Source organism: Harpia harpyja, chromosome 1 (assembly GCF_026419915.1).
Source record: "Harpia harpyja isolate bHarHar1 chromosome 1, bHarHar1 primary haplotype, whole genome shotgun sequence".
Taxonomy (NCBI): Eukaryota; Metazoa; Chordata; class Aves; order Accipitriformes; family Accipitridae; genus Harpia; species Harpia harpyja.
In genome coordinates this window covers 57,991,829-58,012,023 of record NC_068940.1, presented here as the reverse complement: position 1 = coordinate 58,012,023, position 20,195 = coordinate 57,991,829, and the positions used below count along the sequence as shown (strand labels likewise).

At 40.2% G+C, this 20,195-nt stretch overlaps 1 protein-coding gene across 4 annotated transcripts in view; it reads left to right on the top strand.

The window, feature by feature from the left end:
• HECW1 (HECT, C2 and WW domain containing E3 ubiquitin protein ligase 1) overlaps positions 1-20,195 on the top strand; it is a 279,914-nt gene that overhangs the window by 210,929 nt on the left and 48,790 nt on the right. For all 4 annotated transcript variants that reach the window (XM_052795694.1, XM_052795687.1, XM_052795670.1 and 1 more), the window contains 5 exons: positions 5,423-5,573; positions 10,631-10,761; positions 13,450-13,571; positions 16,425-16,610; positions 17,238-17,372. In XM_052795694.1, coding sequence (XP_052651654.1) covers positions 5,423-5,573; positions 10,631-10,761; positions 13,450-13,571; positions 16,425-16,610; positions 17,238-17,372 — 725 coding nt within the window. The remainder of the gene's footprint in view (positions 1-5,422; positions 5,574-10,630; positions 10,762-13,449; positions 13,572-16,424; positions 16,611-17,237; positions 17,373-20,195) is intronic.

The window sequence follows — 20,195 nt, the reverse complement described above, 5'->3', positions numbered from 1 at the left end:
TAGGACACTGATGCGAGCTCAGGTAAACAAAACATACTGTGAATCTGTTCCATATTCTTCCATCATGAATTTAATACATTTTTCCTCTTTCTTATAATTATCCTCAAAAGGCAAGTATGTCTACCATTGGTTTTCGCAAGTGCTTCCACAACAGGGTTTAAGGACATAAAATGCAATGTGTGATGATACAGTACAGAAGTGATATCCCTTTGCAGGTTTTTATTTTAGCATTTGCATATAACACCATTTTTACAATAAAGGCTGACACTGTGGGCTGAAATATAGTGATCTTAATAGGAACAGACTGTATTAAGTTCATTTTGGGGGCAAAAAAGTTGAACTGGATATTATCACCTAGGAAGCCTGTTTCCAAAAATTCACCATGAAATTTTAAGGTAATTTCAAAATGAAAACTGTAGCCTTAATCTAGAAATGTTTCTTCTTCTAGCACTCAGTATCACTATTTCAGTGCCTTTAATGCCTCTTAATCCTAGATAAATAGTTCTTCAATCATGTGAAAAAGAAGAAACTTTGTATTTTAAACTTGGGTTATATGATCAAACCTGGCTTACTTCTCACATGCAGCATTAGCTTCCGTCCATAAGTAGAGTTGAAGATAATTAGCCAGTGCTGCAAGTTCCACGTTGACTGGTTTTACTTTGGTCATGGTGTCCTGGTTAAACCACAACACATGGAGAATCTTCTGAACAGTCGTCTTTCTCTTTTGAATAGTTTTCTGAATAACTTTGTTTCATCATAACCCCGCAACAGTTGGTCTCAGGGAGGAAATTTAATTTCAGACAGTTTTGTTTAGGAAAGTAAGGTAGAAAAGATTCATTATTTATGTAGGAATGTTATAATGACCAGTGTGAATGTTAAGGCCTATATGAGATTGACAGAAGATTTGCAGAGTTTATACGGCCTTATGACGGCATTAATAGTCACCCCTTATTATGCGTGTGTTTGCTAGTACTGCTGGAAACCCTACAGAACTGAAGCCAAGAAAAATACATGTGCTGAGTTCAGAGCTGCTCTTTGCCAAAGGTGTGGTTGAGCTTGGAAAGGAAAAGACAGCGTATTTACTTTGCCCCGCCAAGATTATGGTCCTGCCAGAAAAAGTTGCGTCTTCTGGTATAAATCAGAGCAGTTTCAGAGGCTGCTGTGAAACACAACTCGGCTGATGGAGGGGGATTGTGGGAGAACAGAACCAGTACTGTCCCATCCCCAGCCTGTGCTCCAGCATGCTCTTCCTGTGAAGGTTAGATGGAGGTTAGCCTCTGTTGTAGTCACAGTCCTATTTTGCCTGAAAAACTAACAAAAGACCCTGAGGAGATTTGGCTACTTCCTAGATCACTTATGCCCCTGAAGTATCATGAAGGGACTTGAGCACAGCTCAGAAGCAGAGTTCTGTCTGTCAGTTCACCGGTCAGCCTGTTCGTGTCTCTGTGGAGGTATCTGTCCATCTGTCCACAAATCTGGTATCATACGCAGCTTCAGTGACTTGTGTGACTTACGGGTTGTCTTGTGGGAAGGCAGAAAGTGCACCTGCCACTTGTGTACAACAAAAGTATTGGCACCTGCCACCCTCTGACAGCCTTCCCGGGTGACCAAAAGAAGAGTTATTCAACTGATTAGAAATGCTGTTGCAAGGAGCAGTACTGCTGCAGGTTTCTCAAGAGCCATGTGACACACAGTTCTTAATATTTTAGCATGCCAATGCAAGTGTCAGCCCATGGTTTCAGGTGTATATACCCATAAAGCAATGAATAAAGCAGCGCTCACAGATAGGTGTAGTCCGTGTCTGTACATACTGCTCCTGGATGTCTGATACACCCAACAGAGATAGCCTTCCTGAGGTTGTAAACCAGTCTGCATGATCCTGACCTGATGTTTTCACTATGACCTCCAAGCTCTGGACAAGTTTCATTGCTCCTAGATTTCTGAGTGTTATGCTTAGGAACTCTAAGTTGCACTTCATTAGAGACACTGCAGCATAGTCTCTAGAGCTGGTAGTGCACAGGGCTGGATTATGAGAAGCCCTTGTTTGTGTGATTGGGTAGTATTATTCTTACTAAGTGTCCATCAGCAGGCTTCAGACAAATACAACCAGTTGTTGTCTTCTGTAGGCTGTCTAGAGTATGGATCTGCAGCATTGCCTACAAGCTTCTAATTATCCATTGACCTTTATTATTCTCAACTTGTTACATGTCTACTAAAATAGTGTGGGGTGAGGGCTAGGATTTGTCCTTTGCCAGACAACAGCAAGGAAAATGAAGATCTTCGTGTGTCATGGGGGGATTTAAAAATGAGAGAGAGGTTCAGATCGCTTAAAGAATCACCTCCAATTGTATTAGCAATAGAAAAAGTATTTAATAGAAATTGTATAAAAGTGCAGAGCTTCACAGGTTGGCAAGGTTCACTCTATTAGTACATGGATAAAATGCACACAGGAAAATTAACTCAGAGTCAAACTAAACTTATGTATATAGGGACTAAAAATGTAATAGGGTAAAAGGGAATATAGGAATGGGTAAGGGAGACCCTCCCGTTGAGTCACGAGGTTCAGAGAAGACCCCCTTTCTTTCTAAACTCCTGTCGGAGTCTAGGTGTGGCTGGATCGACTCCTAGCCCCAGACTTGGTCAACGGTTTATATCTAAAGTGATTATAATAGCAGCCTAAAATTCATTCACAGTTGAATAAAAATAGCGACAGTAATTTAAGTATAAATTTGAAAGTATTAACTTATAATATTTCTTCTATAACTTACTTAATAACTTATAATATACTTGCCATAACATACTTACTGTAGCCTATTCGGGTTAGTACACACGAATGCATAAAGACACTAAGAGAGATACATGTAAGAGAATAAAAGAGAGAGAAAAAGAGGTATGCCTGTTAAAAATTCCCCTTGAGGTCAGTGAAAATATTCATGTTGAATGCTTCGGCATCTTTCTCAAAGGGCAAAGGGTCGAGCCTCAAGGAGCGAAGAGAATCAGCCCAGGCCATGTCGGCTTTTGGTGACAGACCTCCGATTTTCGCAAACCGGACAGTTTGCGAGCTCTGAGAGGTGTCCCACTCAGAGGGAGATGCTGGTCACAGCCCGCTGCAGTCCAAGAGAACTCAAAGGGCCTCACTTAGTACTGCTGTTTATAGGTTCGGGAGATGATTGACTTTCATCATTAACAAATTTCTAGAATCCCAGCTGCGCTGGAAAATTCTGAGACTGTTGGAGAATAACTCAAAACATAGATATGGGTTGCTCCAAGATTGTCAGGGGAGGATTGTAATGTCTCAAGGTTATTATGAGAAAGAACTGGCTGCAGGTTGTTATGAGAACTGGCTATCTCTACACCCGTCCTCTCACCTTTGCCGGGCAGCAGGAGTCCTTGAGACGCACAGCATATCTCCCTGTCTTAGCTGTGTAAGAGTTCCTGGCACAGTCAAGGGTCGGTTAACCCCCCCGACTCATTACACTCATACTAAGGCCTAGCGAGCCTTCCCAAGTTCATAAATCAGCCTGGAGAGGGGGAAAGAAATGCACCACCACATCATGATGCTGATGTACATCATGTCGCCTTTGATCTGGCCAAGATTATTTCCTTGAGGATATTGCAGATAATGCATAGCTCCAGAAGGACCATTCCCCACCCACGGTGGTACACCTGCCACCAGTGACAGCATGCTCAGCAAGGCTCTGGCCTTCAGCCTGCGTTATTTGTCAGTCTGATTTCCTTCAATGTGCATCTGTTGTACTTGATGTGCTGGTTTTCACTGTCTTACGTTTTAGACATTGTTTTCACAAAGCTGAGATCTTGTTCTTGAAACAGCTACAACATCCTTGGGAAACTTTTCCTGGTGGGAGGATAGGAGAGTCCTCTCCCTAAAATTATGTACTGACGTTCACAGCGAGAGACACTGTGTGTGTACCTGTGGTGTGACTATAGGTTTTGCATCTATAAGGACTGAGGTACTTACAGTCAGCTTTGAAAGAAATGATGCATGTGCATATGGCTCTTGTTGTTTTGGAGTCTTACAGAACATTCCTCCAAGGACTCCCTGTGCCCATCTTTTAAGGTTCGTGGGATTAACATGTCAGGGGCAGCCAACCATAGACTTCAGAGAGCCCACACTTGGCTGGGACCAGCCCAGGTATGGGAACTGAGTTTAGCCAGGGCCAGCATTCAGGGGATGGGAACTGATCATGAAGGATAGGTTTCCAGATACAGCAGGGAGAGGTACAACTTCAGTCTTACTCTTGCAGAGTAGGAGATAAAATACATAAAGTATGAAATTCAGCTGATCCTGAATTTGATCATAGAAAACCATAGACGAAGGAGTGGACTCATCAGGGAGGAGGGTATCATAGTAAGAATATGGGCATAAGAGGAACTGTTTGCCCCCAAAGGTAATCACCATATGTGCATTTGTGTGTGAATGTGAGTGAGGTTTTTATATAAACATGTGTAGAAAGTATGTGCATGTATTTATATAGATGTGTCGTCAGCTGTGAATCATGTAGGAATGTGAAGCTAGCAAGTCTAATTTACATCACTACTCCATACATTCCCACCAATTTGGTATGTGGCTTTGCTAGCTAACTCACTTCTGAATTTCTCCGGTTCCAAACACTTTTTTTATCAACATTACCATTTTCCACAAGCCATCATATACCAAGTAACTTCCAGTTTTCAGTCATAGGACAACATAAACATTAGCAGGAAACAATAATGATGGAAGGCTTGATATTATGCTGCAAACTTTCAGTCTAGTTGGGATTCATCAGAGCAATAGATTTATGATACTCATCTGTTTAGAGAGATTTCTAAGGATATGTCCAACCAGGCTGTGATCAGTTTTCAGGGGAGCCTTTAATTGCTATATGGTATCCTTTGAAGCCACTTTATAAAAAAGAGAGAAATGAAACATGTTTGTTCTGAAACATAACAAAAAAGAAAACATGGGATTTGCCATATTAGTTCAGATGTAATCCTTTTCTGCTAAGGGTCTACCCTCTGTGGCTACCCCAACCTGCAATGAATCCAGCCAACTAGGATTACTAACTGTAAAATTATCCAGCCCTTTAAAAAATGTAACCACTATGTCACTTGTTTTTCATAGTCTATGGTAGTGAATTCCATAGGCTACCTATGTGCTGTGTGTGAAATGTTTATGTATATGCATATACTGCATATACATATATATAGACAAGTACATAGTATATATACACATTTGAATGTATACTTTGAATATATACACATAATATGTATTGCACACATGTTGACTATATATATAGTGTCTCTTGTGTGTATATAGCCTGTCTGTGTATATGTATGTGTGTGTATATGTATCTCCCGCATTTAGGTTTTCTGGAAGGCATCACACTTACAGCATCACCCCTTCCTTTTTTTCCAACCCTAGATTGGGAAGCTCGGATAGACAGCCACGGGAGGGTATTCTACGTTGATCATGTCAACCGAACCACCACATGGCAGCGCCCCACAGCTGCAGCAACGCCAGATGGGATCCACAGGTCTGGCTCCATCCAGCAAATGGAGCAGCTGAACCGTCGGTGAGCATTTGTACCTGTATTCCCTTGAGATCTGCACTCCCCTTTTTCCACACTGCCCCAGTAGCTTGCTTGCTTCCTTCCCCAGTGCATCACATTGGCTCCCTAAGGATTTGTCTTTCCTCCTTGTCCAAGTCCAATGTACACACTTCTGTTCCACTGCTGATCTCTTTCAGCCTGCTGCTGTGCCTGCTGTGGGTGTCCAGTACCCAAACTTGCCCATGTGAGAAGTGCTGTTGAGTGAAAGATATTGCAAAATGTTTCAAACAGCAAGAAGAGGCTTTTGGAAAACTTTTTTGAAATGACTCCCAGAAGAAGAGGGAGTGTTTTCCAAAAGATGGAGTCAACTTTTGCTATTTAACTCACAGAGTGGTATCTATGGGTTGTCATCTAGTGCTACGTTGCAGAGGTTTCCGCGCTGACTGTTATTGAAATAGTGTTGCCATATCAGTGTGGCGTTTCTAATCAAGCTAATTAGGCCCATTGAAAGGTCTGTCTCCTTTTCCAGGGCAGAGCACTGCTCTAATAGGACTGTACGCATTTCTAGACATAGACGGATCTGCTTAGTGTTGCATTGGGCCCTGTAAATCTGTCAGTTCATTCTGAGCTGGCTAAGATATCTCTTAACATGGTGCATATTTTCCCTTTGTTTGACTAGTCCACACATAGATTTGTTTATCATTTCCTTCTCATGCTTGCTTTTCAGACTGAATTTAAGAGGAAAGAGAAAAAATAAACAGTTGGTCAAAAATCTTCCTTTTTTACTTCAGGAAAGGGGTTTTTTAATTCCCTGCCTACTGTAATGATATGGTTTCTAGAAAAAGACAAGCAAAACTGAAATTATATTCTAATTATAGCATGTAAAATGCCACAAAAGTTTTTTGGTCTTTTTTTCTGTGCTAAGAGAAAGGTCTGCAGCTGAGAGAATGATGCAGAGTTTCAAAGTACTCTTTTCAGAGTGCAGAATAGTTTGGGAGTACGGAGAACTGGGCCCTGAATGACAACAACTAGAAAGTTAACGTAACTTGTGGAGAGCAAACCAGCGTTCTTAAAGTGGCTGTTTTGCAACTTAAGTTGACACCATCAACATGCTTTTGAAGAATTTCTCCTTTTTTTTGCCAAAATTCATTATTTTGGATAGCATTTCATAACGTGTTATGTCTTGCAGAAGTGAAGGAACCTGCTGAGTATTTGTTTTCATTATAGCTTTCCTCAGAATGTGTCAAGCTACTATGTTAATATTAAAAAAAAAACCCTAAAGAAAGTGAATGTTTAACGTAGATTCTTTCAAGGGATTTACATGACACCTCTGCCATTTCGCATTTGTCTTTAAGAGGCGTTTGGGCCATGCAAAGCTCAGACAATTGGCTGCCACTTAAGCAAGTTATCTGCCACAGAAAGCAGAAAGGTCTGTTGTGGACATACATTGGCTTTTTTTTTTTTTTTGAGGTTGAACTCATGTAAATGCAGCACAATCAGGAAAGGAATAAGTGCTTGTGAGAGTCTGCGTAGGAATTTACCATTCTGTTAGTTAATGCAGGTTAATCATTAAACCAGCTGTGTCAGCAGAAACTGAAGGGTAGGCATTGTCTTAGTGACCTCCTTGCTTCAAACTTTATTATTTAATGTTTTCATGTAAGCTGCCTGGCTTTCTTGGTTATGACTTGATTATCACTGGTTGGGGTTGGGAATTGACAGTTAATAGGACTGACATTCTTTGAATCTCTCTATTTTTAGCATTCACATATCCAATTACAAAGTGAGAAGTATAGAGAGTTTTCAGTGGTGGCATATCTCTCCTTACCCAAGTCCCACTGGAGACTACGCACTTTGCAACTTATTAAACATGAACTGTCATGGCTTCTTGGGACAGAGGAAAAAAGCTGATGATTCTCTACTCTCTGCCAAACAGCAAGTTTGGGAACATTTCTTAAGATTCTAGTAAAAGAGATTCATATTGAATCTCTGAGCATTTGCCTAGTGGCAAGTCATTCCTTTATTTTCAACCTGGCTGTTATAATTGTTGTCCTAAAGCTAATTTCAAATATTGCATGTCTCCAGATTTCAGGATTGTGAGGAAAACGACTTTTCGTAAGTGGTTATTATCAGCATTGTGGAGGATCGGGCTTTGTTTTAAGCACTCATTTTAGAAATACTATTTTGTTGTATTTCAAACTTCATTATTTGAAATGTTCTTCAGCAAACACACCTGAGAATCATTTTAGGTGAGGCAACAGCAAAGATAGACCTTGCCGATAGAAGTAGCAGCAGCCTGAACTTTTGTTCTAACCTTAAACAAAATCTGGACTCAAAATCACTTAGCAGTTTGAAAACCTTGGCGACTTTTCTTTCTAAACCAATATACTCACTTTTCAGCTTCCTGGTTTCATTTGTGGAAGGGAATGGAAAGACCAAAATATTACAAGGAAGCTTGGTATTTCCAGCCCAGCCAAAACCACAAAGCTTTGGAAATTCAGCTTGAAAAAAACCCTGTAGCTGTGATTGAGCCTAGTCCTGCTTTCCTTCTGTGCTCCAAGCTTCCCATTAGCTCTACTAGCCACTTGAGGATACAGGGAATGCAAAACTGGAATCCAGGTGTTGGTCAAACTCCAGAGACATCCATACTTCTTACTTTAAAGACTTTTGCTCATTTTCTACAGCACTATCTGTCTTCCCTACTTGTTAGCAAAGCAGATAATAGCCCTTGTTGTTCAAGCTCTTTTGGAAAGATGCTTTGCAGCATATGTGTATCTACATTTGTCTTTGCACTAATTTAAAAGGTAATAAGTAACGTAAGAAATTATAACCGTGATAATTAAGACAGCCACAGTGTGGTATTTCTAAACCTCCATTCCTTTGACAAATCACTTTGAAAGGAGACTGAAATTTCTAGAGGCATTCCCATAACTTTTGCACTTTCAATGTTTTCTCCAATTACTTTGGCATTTTCTGGTATTTGTATAAGATGATTTTATAGTATTGAGACCCAAAATAAAAGTGTAGCCCTTTGTTGGCATACAGCTAGTGTTATTCTGTAAGGTTTGCCAAGAGGGATTTTCTACCATCTAATTAAATTGAAGCTACAAGGTTTTTTTATATGTGTGCTTATATCCCTTGATTATGAACTTCTTTCCCCCCGCCCCTTTCTGTTGCATGTGGGTGTTGTAAAACTCCTCCAGTACTGGAATGGAAACTTCATTCAATTGCCTGCAGTCATGTGAATAAAAATGTAAAATGTAGGTCTAAAACAGAGGGTTTAAAACTGCAGTAAATTCATGCTGTTGCAAAACCTGCTATCAGAATTTCCTTGTATAGATGGATGTTTACTTAGACTGTCAAAGTATACGCTAAATGTAGCTTCAAATGACTTTGGGTACTGGGGGGGGAACACATAGTACTGTGAAAGATTAGCATAAATCTATTAAAACTTTAATTATTTTTCTTAATTGTCTCCAGCTCCTCAGCCCAAGATTGGGTTGCAGTGAGCTACTGGAGATGATGTCTGTTGAGAGACATAAAAGCCAAATCCTAACTGCTTGTCTTTAATGATCCTGTGTCACTTTGAGGAACTAACTCCTGACTAACTTCTAATTTGGAATAAAGTGTGCATTAACAAATAAAGAGAGAGAAAGTAAGTAAAATTTGTAAGTCAGAACTTGAGCTGAGGAAAGAAAAAAGAGGGTGAGTCAGGAAAATGAGAGACAAACAATGCTGGATCAGATTAAATGCAAGCAGTAAAGCCATCCTGTTTTATATACATATGGAAATGCAATCCAGCAATAAGGATTAAAAATATTGGGGTGGAGTAAAAGCTAATTAAAATAATTATGAGAGCCTATTTTCTTTCTTTCCTTTTCCTTCTCTTTCTGCTTCTTTCTTTATGTTTTCTTTTTCTTTCCTTTTTCTCTCTGTCTATAAAATATATTTTCTTATTCAATACATAAGACTTATATTCATAGCTTGCCAGTAGAACCAAAGAAATCTTGATCTCTCATCTTACTCATCTATGTGAGTGAACAAGTTAACTACAATTTGTTTTGTGTAGTGCGAATTCAAAACACTCCAGGTTATTCCCACAGCCAGGTATATACACGTTGTTCCCAGTCTGGTAGAGTATTTAGGATTGGGCTCATCCATAAGACCATGGTGTCCGTTGACATCAACTAATGTGGCAATTAGTTCCATGGTTAGTATGGAAATGACATTATAGTTTTTTTAAGACATTTGTAGGTTTTTATTCAGAATTTTCTTCTGTCATCCTCCTCACTGTTGTTTGCTTATCTCTGTATTGTTTCCTCTTCTTGTTCTGCAACTAGTCACTACCCAAGCTAAATGCCCAATCCCACTGATTTCCAAAAACACACATAACACTTGCATCCTCACACTGTTCACTTACTCAGCTCATGTGTTACATCCTATTCTACTTTTCTGTGGCTGTCATATCAACTAGATTGTAGCTCTTTGAGGTCATGCTACCTACTAGTTTACATTCCATATTGCCTACCAAAATGGAAGTGTTCCCAGCTGCAGGCCATGCAGTATCATAATAAGCATTTTGTGAACACTCTTAATAGCCTTTACCTTTTTAGGGTTGAGCATATGCATCCAATATTGTAGTAAGAAACACTGAAGGGTACTTGCTGCATCACAGGATTGACCCTTACTTCATTGGTTATGCTACCATAAGAGTAAATGGGAGGGGGAACCATGATCCACCAGTAGTTTTAGGTTCTGGACATCCAGATGTTTTCAAGGGAAGCCTAGTAGCAACCTGTAGACTAAATACCTCTCTAAATTTGACCTTTGAGTATTCCTTGCTTTGCATCCTCTGTAGCTATTTGTTAGTCAGTGCAAAATGCCATTATTTGCAGAGTAATGGTTGGCCCAAGTGTGAGTAGCTGCATCAGTTGAAGAAGAGTTGAGCATGCTCTTACTCTGTCATATGCTTAAGATAGAAGTATTGGAATCATTCAAAAACAGTGCTAATTGTTAAGGTAGAAAGCACCAGAAAGCTCTTCTGTTAAGTAAAGCATGTTGTTCCTTTCTCTGAATGTACGCAGATACCAAAATATCCAGCGAACTATTGCAACAGAGCGGACTGAAGACGATGCTGTGGTAAACAACAGGGTGGAGAGAGTTCCCACTGGAGGAGGAAGTGACTCTGAGGCAGAGCCTTCCCAGCCAAGCTCAGGTATGGGGAAGAAAGCTATTGAGTGGCATGTTCAGTGCCATTCAGTGATGGCATTCAATTCTGGGGAAATCTGCATTTCCATGGGAGACTGGAACTTTATTATACCGGGTTGCAAAAAAATAATTAGAAGAAAAGAGGCTTAGACTTGAAGCTACAGGTACAAAGCCAGATACAAAGGGCCTCAGTTCTTTTTTTAACAACTACTAAGACAGACAAAGCATTTTTACTTTTGTAAAGGGCTATTTGAAATAAAAATGGAAAAGGCATCTGTTTTTTATTCACCTTAGTAGTTGCAAAAATAGTGCTGTCTTATTTTTGCTGCAGTGTGATTTTTAGCTTGGGGCATTGCAGTTTATTCTCTCTGGGCACGGCTTCTGCACTGCCGCATTTGCCCATGTGGTCACACCTGCAGTGGCCCTGGCATCGAGTATGAAATACTTGTGTTTCTAAAGCTGCAATTTTGTGATACCTATAAGCTGATCTAAGTGTGGGCTGCCACTGAAGAAGGCACAGCTGTCTTTTTGTTCATCACTAACTTATGTGGCAGGAACCCATACCAGAGCAGAGAACTGATCTGCCTGAAAAATAACCTTGTTTCTTGTACTTAATGTTGTTTACAGCCAAATTGGTTCTTTCACCTGGCTTATTAGATGACCAGACAAGAATGAGTATCACTACAAAGGAGAAGACGAGAATGTGTACCCAGGGCAGGATGGGATGGCAGGGGACTCTTCTACTCTTTTTGGTGGTAGTCATATTTTCTTAAAACATTTGTGAAACCATAGCCTAAGTGTTTGTTTCAGGTAAGGAACACCAGCAATCAGACTAGTGCCCACTATGCAACTTGTAGGCATGCAAAAATAACTATCTGCTTTGTCTGAGAACTCGCACCACCAAAATGAACGGCCAGTTCTCTTTGGATCGTTCTCACCTCCACCTAAAGTGTGTTCTGTGTTGTCTGCTGGAAGTAAATCTGACTTCTTGCCATCCTTTTGGCATCCCTCTGTAAATAGCATTGGCAAAGGGAAAGAACCAACACAATGTCTGCTTGAATTTTCTTAATGTTCCATGTTGAATAGGAAGAACTACACAGAGAAATAGTGAATTTGTTAAGAAATAAAGTTTGGAAAAATACTCAATTTTGCGTGTTTGTTTTCCTGATCCATTAGGTGTTTTTAGCTTGAAAATCAATTTTGACCAAGACTGTTTAACATTTGATATTCAAAGCTTCCTTGCAATCCTTTGTATTGCAATTTATGGGAGCCTTTTACCTACACTAGATCTTCTAGGGAGAACCCTGTCCTCTCTGTTAGCAGCTGAAATGTAAATGAGGTACCCATTGTATTACTGTTACTTAAATTATAAGTAATGTAGTCATTACTTGTAATATGTATAATCATTTACTATCATAGCCTACATAATAAAACAATTATTTAATAGGAATTGCTACCAGTAAGTATTTAGGTCAGTTTATTATATAACATTCGCTTTTTTGTTTTAACCCCGAAGAGCTGATGAGTATGATATATGTCATCTTAAGTGATTAGGAAATGGTTTTTGCTATAGATAATTGCTTTGCTTTTAGGAGAAAAAGTCAATAGTATATAAAATGTCAAGAATTAAAAGATCAAGGGTGATGTAAACCACACTAGAATAAGAAAAAGCTGCGGTATGATACATTTGCTATTTGGCTTTTAATTTAAATGAAAAATGTCAGAAGGAATACAATTTAGACACATTAATCCAGATTCTAAGACAGTATAAATCAATTTAACTCCAGCACTGGATCCAGTCTGCAGTTTTAAGTGGATAAAATAGTATGACGTGTCTAGCAGGAAGAAAAAAAAAATTATAACTGATAAGAAAAAAATGGGAATCTATATTTATTCTGTTGATGACATCTGCATCCAATTTCCTTGGACTGCATATAAAAGTTGGCTTATATTTGAAAACACCAGAACTGCACACTCAAGCCATAATGCCATGGCAGGAAGCATTTTTCTGGTGGCTGTAGAAGGTCAAGGAGTTCCCACCTCTACAGCATTACATTCTCAAATGCTTGGTTCTGCTCCTGTGCTTCATGAATTGATACAGATTAAAAAGAATCCCTTTGTGTCTGTTTTTGTTTTCTTTACCATACAAGTCCCCAAAACCATGGACTTGCCAAAAATAATTTAATTACAAGTAAAGGGCAACACTTTGCAGCACCAACATGAATGTGAGTGACTGAGCTGGGGGCTTCCTTTACCCAGTCTTGCTACCAAATGCTTTCTGCTGGTGAACGCCTCAGGCTGGATTGGAAAATCAGATCTCTCTAAAATCAGCAGTGGAGGGAACCAGTCAGGACCTGGGTGACAGTATTGAACCAAACCATCAGCTGGCAGAAACTGTTGTGGTCACATTGATAATTAGAGACATCAGTAGATATGATACAGAGTTTTAAAACGTACAGTACAGAAAATCATCCAGCTCCACCCCTGCTACTGTAAGCACTGCACCACTAACCATAAGGAGAACATCTACCAGTTTGCAAGCAGGCTTGTCTTGGAAACACAAAGAAAGTAGGTGTATTCGGCAGGATGGTGACTTTTTTATACTGTCACTTTTGCAGCCATTCATTAAAGGTTAAATAACAGACTGTGCTTGCCACTATGTTAATAAGATTTTGCTGCTTTTTTTTGTGTCCAGAGATTAGGAGGGAAGGTTCCCTTTCTCCTGTGAATTCTCAAAAAATCACCTTGTTGCTGCAGTCTCCAGCTGTGAAGTTCATCACCAATCCTGAGTTCTTCACTGTGCTGCATGCAAACTATGTGAGTAATTGTGATTTGCTCTCTCACACTACTGATTTCTGAATCCAAACTCTACGTCCCAGGCCTTCAGGGAGAATGCATAGTGAATTTGAATTGTGTGGCTCAGAGTTCAGTTGTCCTTTCTGAGCACCAGACCAGGTTGGGGACAGTACAGCCAGGCTGCTCCAAGGAGACTCTTGCTGGGATTCTGCCTCACACAGGGAATTCCCTGGTACAGAGAAGGTCATTAATGTTACCCTTCCAGAATAAGCAGGAACCCTTGGTTTCGGCTTGGTTGATTCTCTTGTCGGTTGCTGCAGGGAGTGAGATTGTTGCCTTTTGAGCCATGTTCCTGAGAAATCTTACTCAGGTACCACCAAGTCTCAGGGAAATAGAGGGAAAAAATTATAAACTCGTGTAGTTTGTGCTCCCAAGAAGCAGGTGGGCATAATGCAGTGAAAGAAATACTGACTTGAGTCAGAGTAGCTATTTTGGAAAAAACAAGAGCGAAAATGAATTTTAAAAATTCAAATAACATTTTTTTTCCATTAATGCAATAAATCTGCATGTTTTCTTGCAAATCTGATGTGGAGTGGAAAAAATGTAATGATATGTCAACCAGGAGGAAGCAGATAGGGAAATCTCACAAGGAGATGCAGTCCTAGTTTTCCATATCTTGAGATGCAGTCCTAGTTTTCCATATCTTGAACGTAGTTCAGCTAGACATCTGCACGTGACTTCTGAATATTTGGAAAGTCATCCATTTCTGGGTAGGGATGACCTTTCTTTTTGAAAGGAAAAGAAATTAAAACACTTCAGGAGTTGCCTCAGCACCACTCTTTAGCTGACTACAGACATCAAGTTTTGGCTGTGGTGCTTTGCGGATTGAAGCCAGCTGTCCATCTCCAAGCATCTGCCAGAGAATATTGCCCATGAAATCCTGCAGAGCAAGGGATATATTAACTCATCTGACATTACCTGAACTAGGTCATGGAGTGCACATGATTTCTTCTATTGACAGGGTGATATATGGTGATTTATAGCTGGGAGTAGTATCATTTTCATTCGGCATCACTGTTTGCAAAATAAGCAACTGATTCCATGGTGGTATAAGGAACAGCTCACAAGAGACTGAATCCCAATTTTATTTCTCACTGAAATAAAAAAAGCCAAGAGAGGCCTTCAGTTTGAGCTTATAAAGTTGTCTCTAATATGAGAGCCAGAATAATCTATTGAAACATCTGTCAAATGGTTGTACAGATTCCACTTGTACAGAAATAATGGCCCACATAACTTTTGGCTTAACATGGTTGTAATATTTTGACCACAAGCCGCTGTTAGAATTTCAAGCTATTAATTATGCCAGTGAAGCTGGGATTGGAAAATATTATCCAGCAGTTAGAATTAAAAGGGAAAGGCTCTCATTTTTCAGATATTTTACTTCCGTGGAGGGATAAAGCTGCATCACATTTTTTGTTTCCCTAGTGCAGCTAAGAGATACTCAGACAGTCATTGATCACACATTAGATCAAAAACAACTTCTGTGATGGAGTAGGCTGGGATCTTAGCAATTTGTGACCATGGAGCTTTCCTGGTTTATAACCAGGTCATACCTTCAGGGCAGAGATCAGATCTCTGTGATTTCGTAGCATTTACCAGCCCTTGCCACAATTAGGGACCCTGTGCTGCAGGGAGTATTCTCTTCTCAGCACTACTACCATGATAAATCCTTACAAAATAAAGATAATACTTGTAAATGGTTTATTACATTATAGTGGTTAAAATGCATGAAAAGTACACAGAAATTGAGAATTCAAAGCTGTTGGGTCGGATTCTCTGGACAGATTACAGGTGCACACACTGGGGCTCACTTCACTGGAGATGCAAGTACTTAAATCCTTTGAGCTGACCAGCAGAACCAATGCACTCATTTCCTCTCTAGTGAAATGCTTAGAAGGGTTGCAGCTTTTTGTAAAGTTTCCTACCCTGTCTTGAGGAGCTTTTTCCCTGAAGTAAAAGATCCCAAGAGTAGCCTGCGGAGGAGAAAAAGTGTTGTCACCACAAGTGTATTTTGTGTTGCTCTATCATTGAATACACTGTGGCAACAAATACAGTTCACTTTGGCCCCTATCCTGCAACCAGATCAGCACTAACTCACTCAGAACTGCATCACGGCATGTTCCTCTAAGAGGTGTATTTAATGCCCATTGTGAGGTACAACTAGCTGCCTGAGGGGTGGTGTTCATCTGACTCAGGACAACATCTCCATCTGACGTGCTTTGTAGTTATTGCAGAAACAAATATTCAGTTCCAGGAAACGATTCCTATCTTCCAAAAATAGACAATTGAAAGTGTCTGTTTCTGTCCTGTGGCTATAAAGTGACCAAAAATAAGGTAGGAAGCTTAGATGTAGACATCTGCACTGCAGTCCTTTTAAGTTTATGAATCCTATCATGTGCATCTTGATTTGAATTCTAGCATAAATACATGTTCACAGCTGTCTTTGCATCTCTGGCATCATCCAGTCACACAAGCGGTATTTCTGTTGACTAATGAAAGCAATGAAATAGGCACAGCTACATGCATCTTGAGTGTGTGGTGTTTTAACTGACCATCTTTTTGGAGTGCATTAGAAAGGCAGTTTATGCACAAGCTAACTGTGCATAATGTGTGGGATGTTTCACTTTCCAGATTGTATTTCTTAATTCTAGGTGTTCATGTAAAGTAGTCATTCAAATCAAAACAATGAGATGGAAATTATTCTTGACTCTAAAAGGATGTTTCAGTTCTTTGGGCGTATGTCCCATGACATAACCAAATATGTTGTTTTGACATCAGAACTTGTTTTCCTCACTTCTGTTTTCCATCTCATAGAGTGCCTATCGAGTCTTCACTAACAGTACCTGCTTGAAGCATATGATTCTGAAGATCCGTAGAGATGCTCGTAATTTTGAGCGCTATCAGCACAACAGAGACCTGGTAAATTTTATCAACATGTTTGCTGATACCCGACTGGAGCTTCCTCGTGGCTGGGAGATAAAAACTGACCAGCAGGGCAAGGTAAGAGTACCAACAAAACTAATCACTTGTTTAACACAGCACATCAGGCTACATGATTACTAAAGGGTCCTCCTTCCTTCTTGACTCAAAGCTGGTGAAGGCTTCGTTTAAACAACAAAAGCAGCAAGCAGAGTTATTTTAGAAGCAGAAAAAAGCTTCAAGAACAAATGTTTCAAAGCACAGTGGTGACTCTTTAGCTTTCTGTGGAATATCACACCATAGCCAAGGCAGCATTGGACTAACAAAAAAGTTTAAGCCAGAGGTTAGATCTGTTGTGACTGCAAAATTTGGCTTAGTGTCTCTGCCTCCAGTGAAGCTTTGCTCAGTGACTTCTGGAACCACCAAATAGGCTAAAGCAGTGTTCCCCAGTTATTTTATTCTCTCCTGTCTTGCCAAATTCATGGCTGTTACATGTGATTTTTGAGCTGTGTAGCTTCAGGTATTTTCCAAGAGCTATTCTGGCTTCGACTAAGAAAGTCCTGTCATTTGCAGATACCTTCCATGGACTATACCTAAACAGGGTATTTCTGTCATACAATTGCCAGTGGTTTTCACTTTATGATCTCACAATATCATCACAGTGTTAGCAGTCTTCTTTCAAAAAAACATTGTTCCTGTGTGTTTCAGTCTTTCTTCGTTGACCACAACAGCCGTGCTACCACTTTCATAGATCCCAGGATCCCACTGCAGAATGGTCGTCTCCCTAATCACCTGACTCACAGGCAACATCTTCAGCGACTTCGTAGCTACAGCGCTGGAGAGGTAATTGTGCTAGTATCAATACAGTTACTTTTGACAGAAATCTTCTGTAGAATTAAAAGCACTTCTTACCTTTGAAATGCATTTAAACAGACTCTCTTGTGGATTTTTGTCTTCCAAAGGAAACAATGGATTTTTTTCTTTCTGAAGGGTTTATCTCAGGCCTTGCTGGTAATGAAGGTTTGTATTTTGACCATTCTCAGAATAAGATAATAAATAAGTAAAATGTTGACAAAATAGATTTTTAAAGAAGAATCCATATTTGACATCCTAGTCTTGCTTTAGTGAAGTCGAAGTAATTCATTATTTTTATAGCCTGATACTTTAGCAGCCTCATATGTTTCTTCATTCCCCACTGTGACACTGTGCTCTGAAAAGATATACTCCCTAGCAGTAGTGTAGTAATGTATGTTGAGGTTTGCTTTCCTAGCTTTCAGTCACACTAAACATCTTTCCTATGTTTCATGGGGATGATTTTTATCACTGAGGGCCATGGGCAGGATTGATAGAAGCATAAATCCTGTGTTTGTATTGTGCATTTAAGGAGGAAGAAGTACCAGCAATCATATTCTTCATATAGGAAATCCATACAGTTGAAGATTTGTAAAGATTGAAGCTGAATAGGAGTAAAGATTAATTATGGCCAAAGGATCTTCCTCTTCCAGAAAACCATCCGGAGAAATGTTTGTGAAATTAACATTAAAATTTATTGCATCAGGACCAGTCCGAACACCTCCCACTGCCAAATGGGGTTGGGACCAGGAGCTGACTAGGGTGTGAGGTCAGTACTTCAGGACCAAAGGCAGACCAGGCATGAGTAGCTTGGGTAGGTTTTCCCCATCTTGGGTGAATATGGCAACATATTTTCTGAAAATGGAAGTGTATCAATGGATCTGTTTCAATCATATCTTCCCACCAATTTAGCAACTTCCCTCTGCCAACAGCCTGCAGTTTAGTGTTGCTATTGTGACTGAATTATTGACATGAATGTGAAAGTCATCTGCACGGTGATTCATATTTGGGCCCATGCTTGCCTGGGGCTTGCTTACAAATTCACCATGTCAGGGACAGAAACACCACTGAGCATCTCGGATGACCTAGCCCAAAAAATACACTTGGTTTTGCAAGTGCTGGCAAGGCTAGCAAAGAACAATTTGCAATAAACCCAAAATATCAAGTCCAGGGAAGGGAGCGAGAAGCGTTGAATACTTTTGAGTAATGATTCTCTGCAGAAATTGTAAACTGTTCATTGAGGCCACTGATTTGGCGTGATCAGGCAATGAAACGGGGCCTTCTGTCTCAGGACCCATCAGTGCTGGCACCTTCCTCTCACAGTCTTGGTGGCCCGGGTCCCACAGTGCTTCTGCACCCTTGTCATAGTCAGTAGCTTTCCCTCTGGAAGTATCTGCTGCTCCACTAGAAGGACTCCCATTGGTTTCCAAGGACTTTGGATCAGTGCCTAAAAGCCCACCATTTACAAGGAAAAGATTCAACCCTTTGCAACTCAGCCCATTTATTAAGAGCCACATGTTCCGTGCCATTTCTTCCAAGTATATTTGGATGTGCTTTTGTCCTATAAATCATGTCTGTAGGGACACACTTGGGGCTTTGTCCCAGCCATGTGTCAGCTGTCCGCAGTCCAGCTGGTTTCTTTGCTGAGCAGGTGGTATGGCCTCTGGAATCTGTCACCAGGACAGTATGAAGGACCAAGAAAGACAACCACCAGTTTTGAACATCATGTACAGATGTCAAAGGAGCCCGAGGGAGAGCAGAACAGTACAGATTCAGTCATGATTGCTTTTGAGTGCCAGAGAGGGTATAAAAAAGAGCCAGGGTAATGAGAGGAAAAACTCTACCCCCTGCCTTGGTGCACACACCCAACATCCTGCCCAAGTGCCAAAACGAGTTGCCAGTGTGTCATGTGGACCTCCCAGGGACTTCTGTGATACTGAGTGATCAGTTGAGGAAAGAGCAGGCAAAAATCATAGGCAGATGAGCCCAGAGTGGGGAAGAAAGAAAAACCCTAGCTTCACACACTCACCAATGGCTCTTAGCTGAGTCACCATAAAGAAATTATTATGGTTCTAAAAGATTGTGATCTCAGTACTCAACAGCGGACAAAAAACCAAATGTAGTGTCTGGAATTCTTAGAAAATTAATAAGATCTGTTTAATCTAGGAAAGGACAGGCATTACAAGAGCTAAGTTTTGGTAGTAAAAGCCAAACCAATTCAGTCAAAATAAGGCAGGGTTGAAACTCAGTGAGAATAGTTAACCATAGGGACTAATGCTTACGTGAGCATTTGGTCTCCATTTCTTCATACTCTCAGGCCAAAACACAGTGCAAAAGCCAGTTTTGTCTTAGTCACCAACAAGTTTCCAAGTTCCCTGGCCAGGGGCAGTGCAGTGAATAGGCTGTGGTGTTGAAGTAAAAATAGTGATCTCCTGCCCTCCCTTCCATGACTCTTCTAAATCCCTTCGGCTCATCAAAATGTGGCCTTGATTCCTGCCTAATAATCTGTAGTGTTGAACAGAATACCTTGCAATACTAATAAAGAATTGATTTTTAGTATTTCAAATGTACTTTTAAAACTCCCTCGTGAAATTGGAACATAAAAATATGCTTTCTCAAATATGGTAGTTTTCTTTGCTTTATGACATTTAAAATTCATTCTCAGTAGAGAATAGAAATAGCAATTTCACAGCTTCTATGGAAGGCTGGCCATTGCTTCCAAGTACTTCAAGGCCCACCCCAACTATTAACAGGCCAAGCAGAGGTTAAAACTCCCCTTTTTCCCTTAATCTCTATATGTAGGGCTGTGTTTTT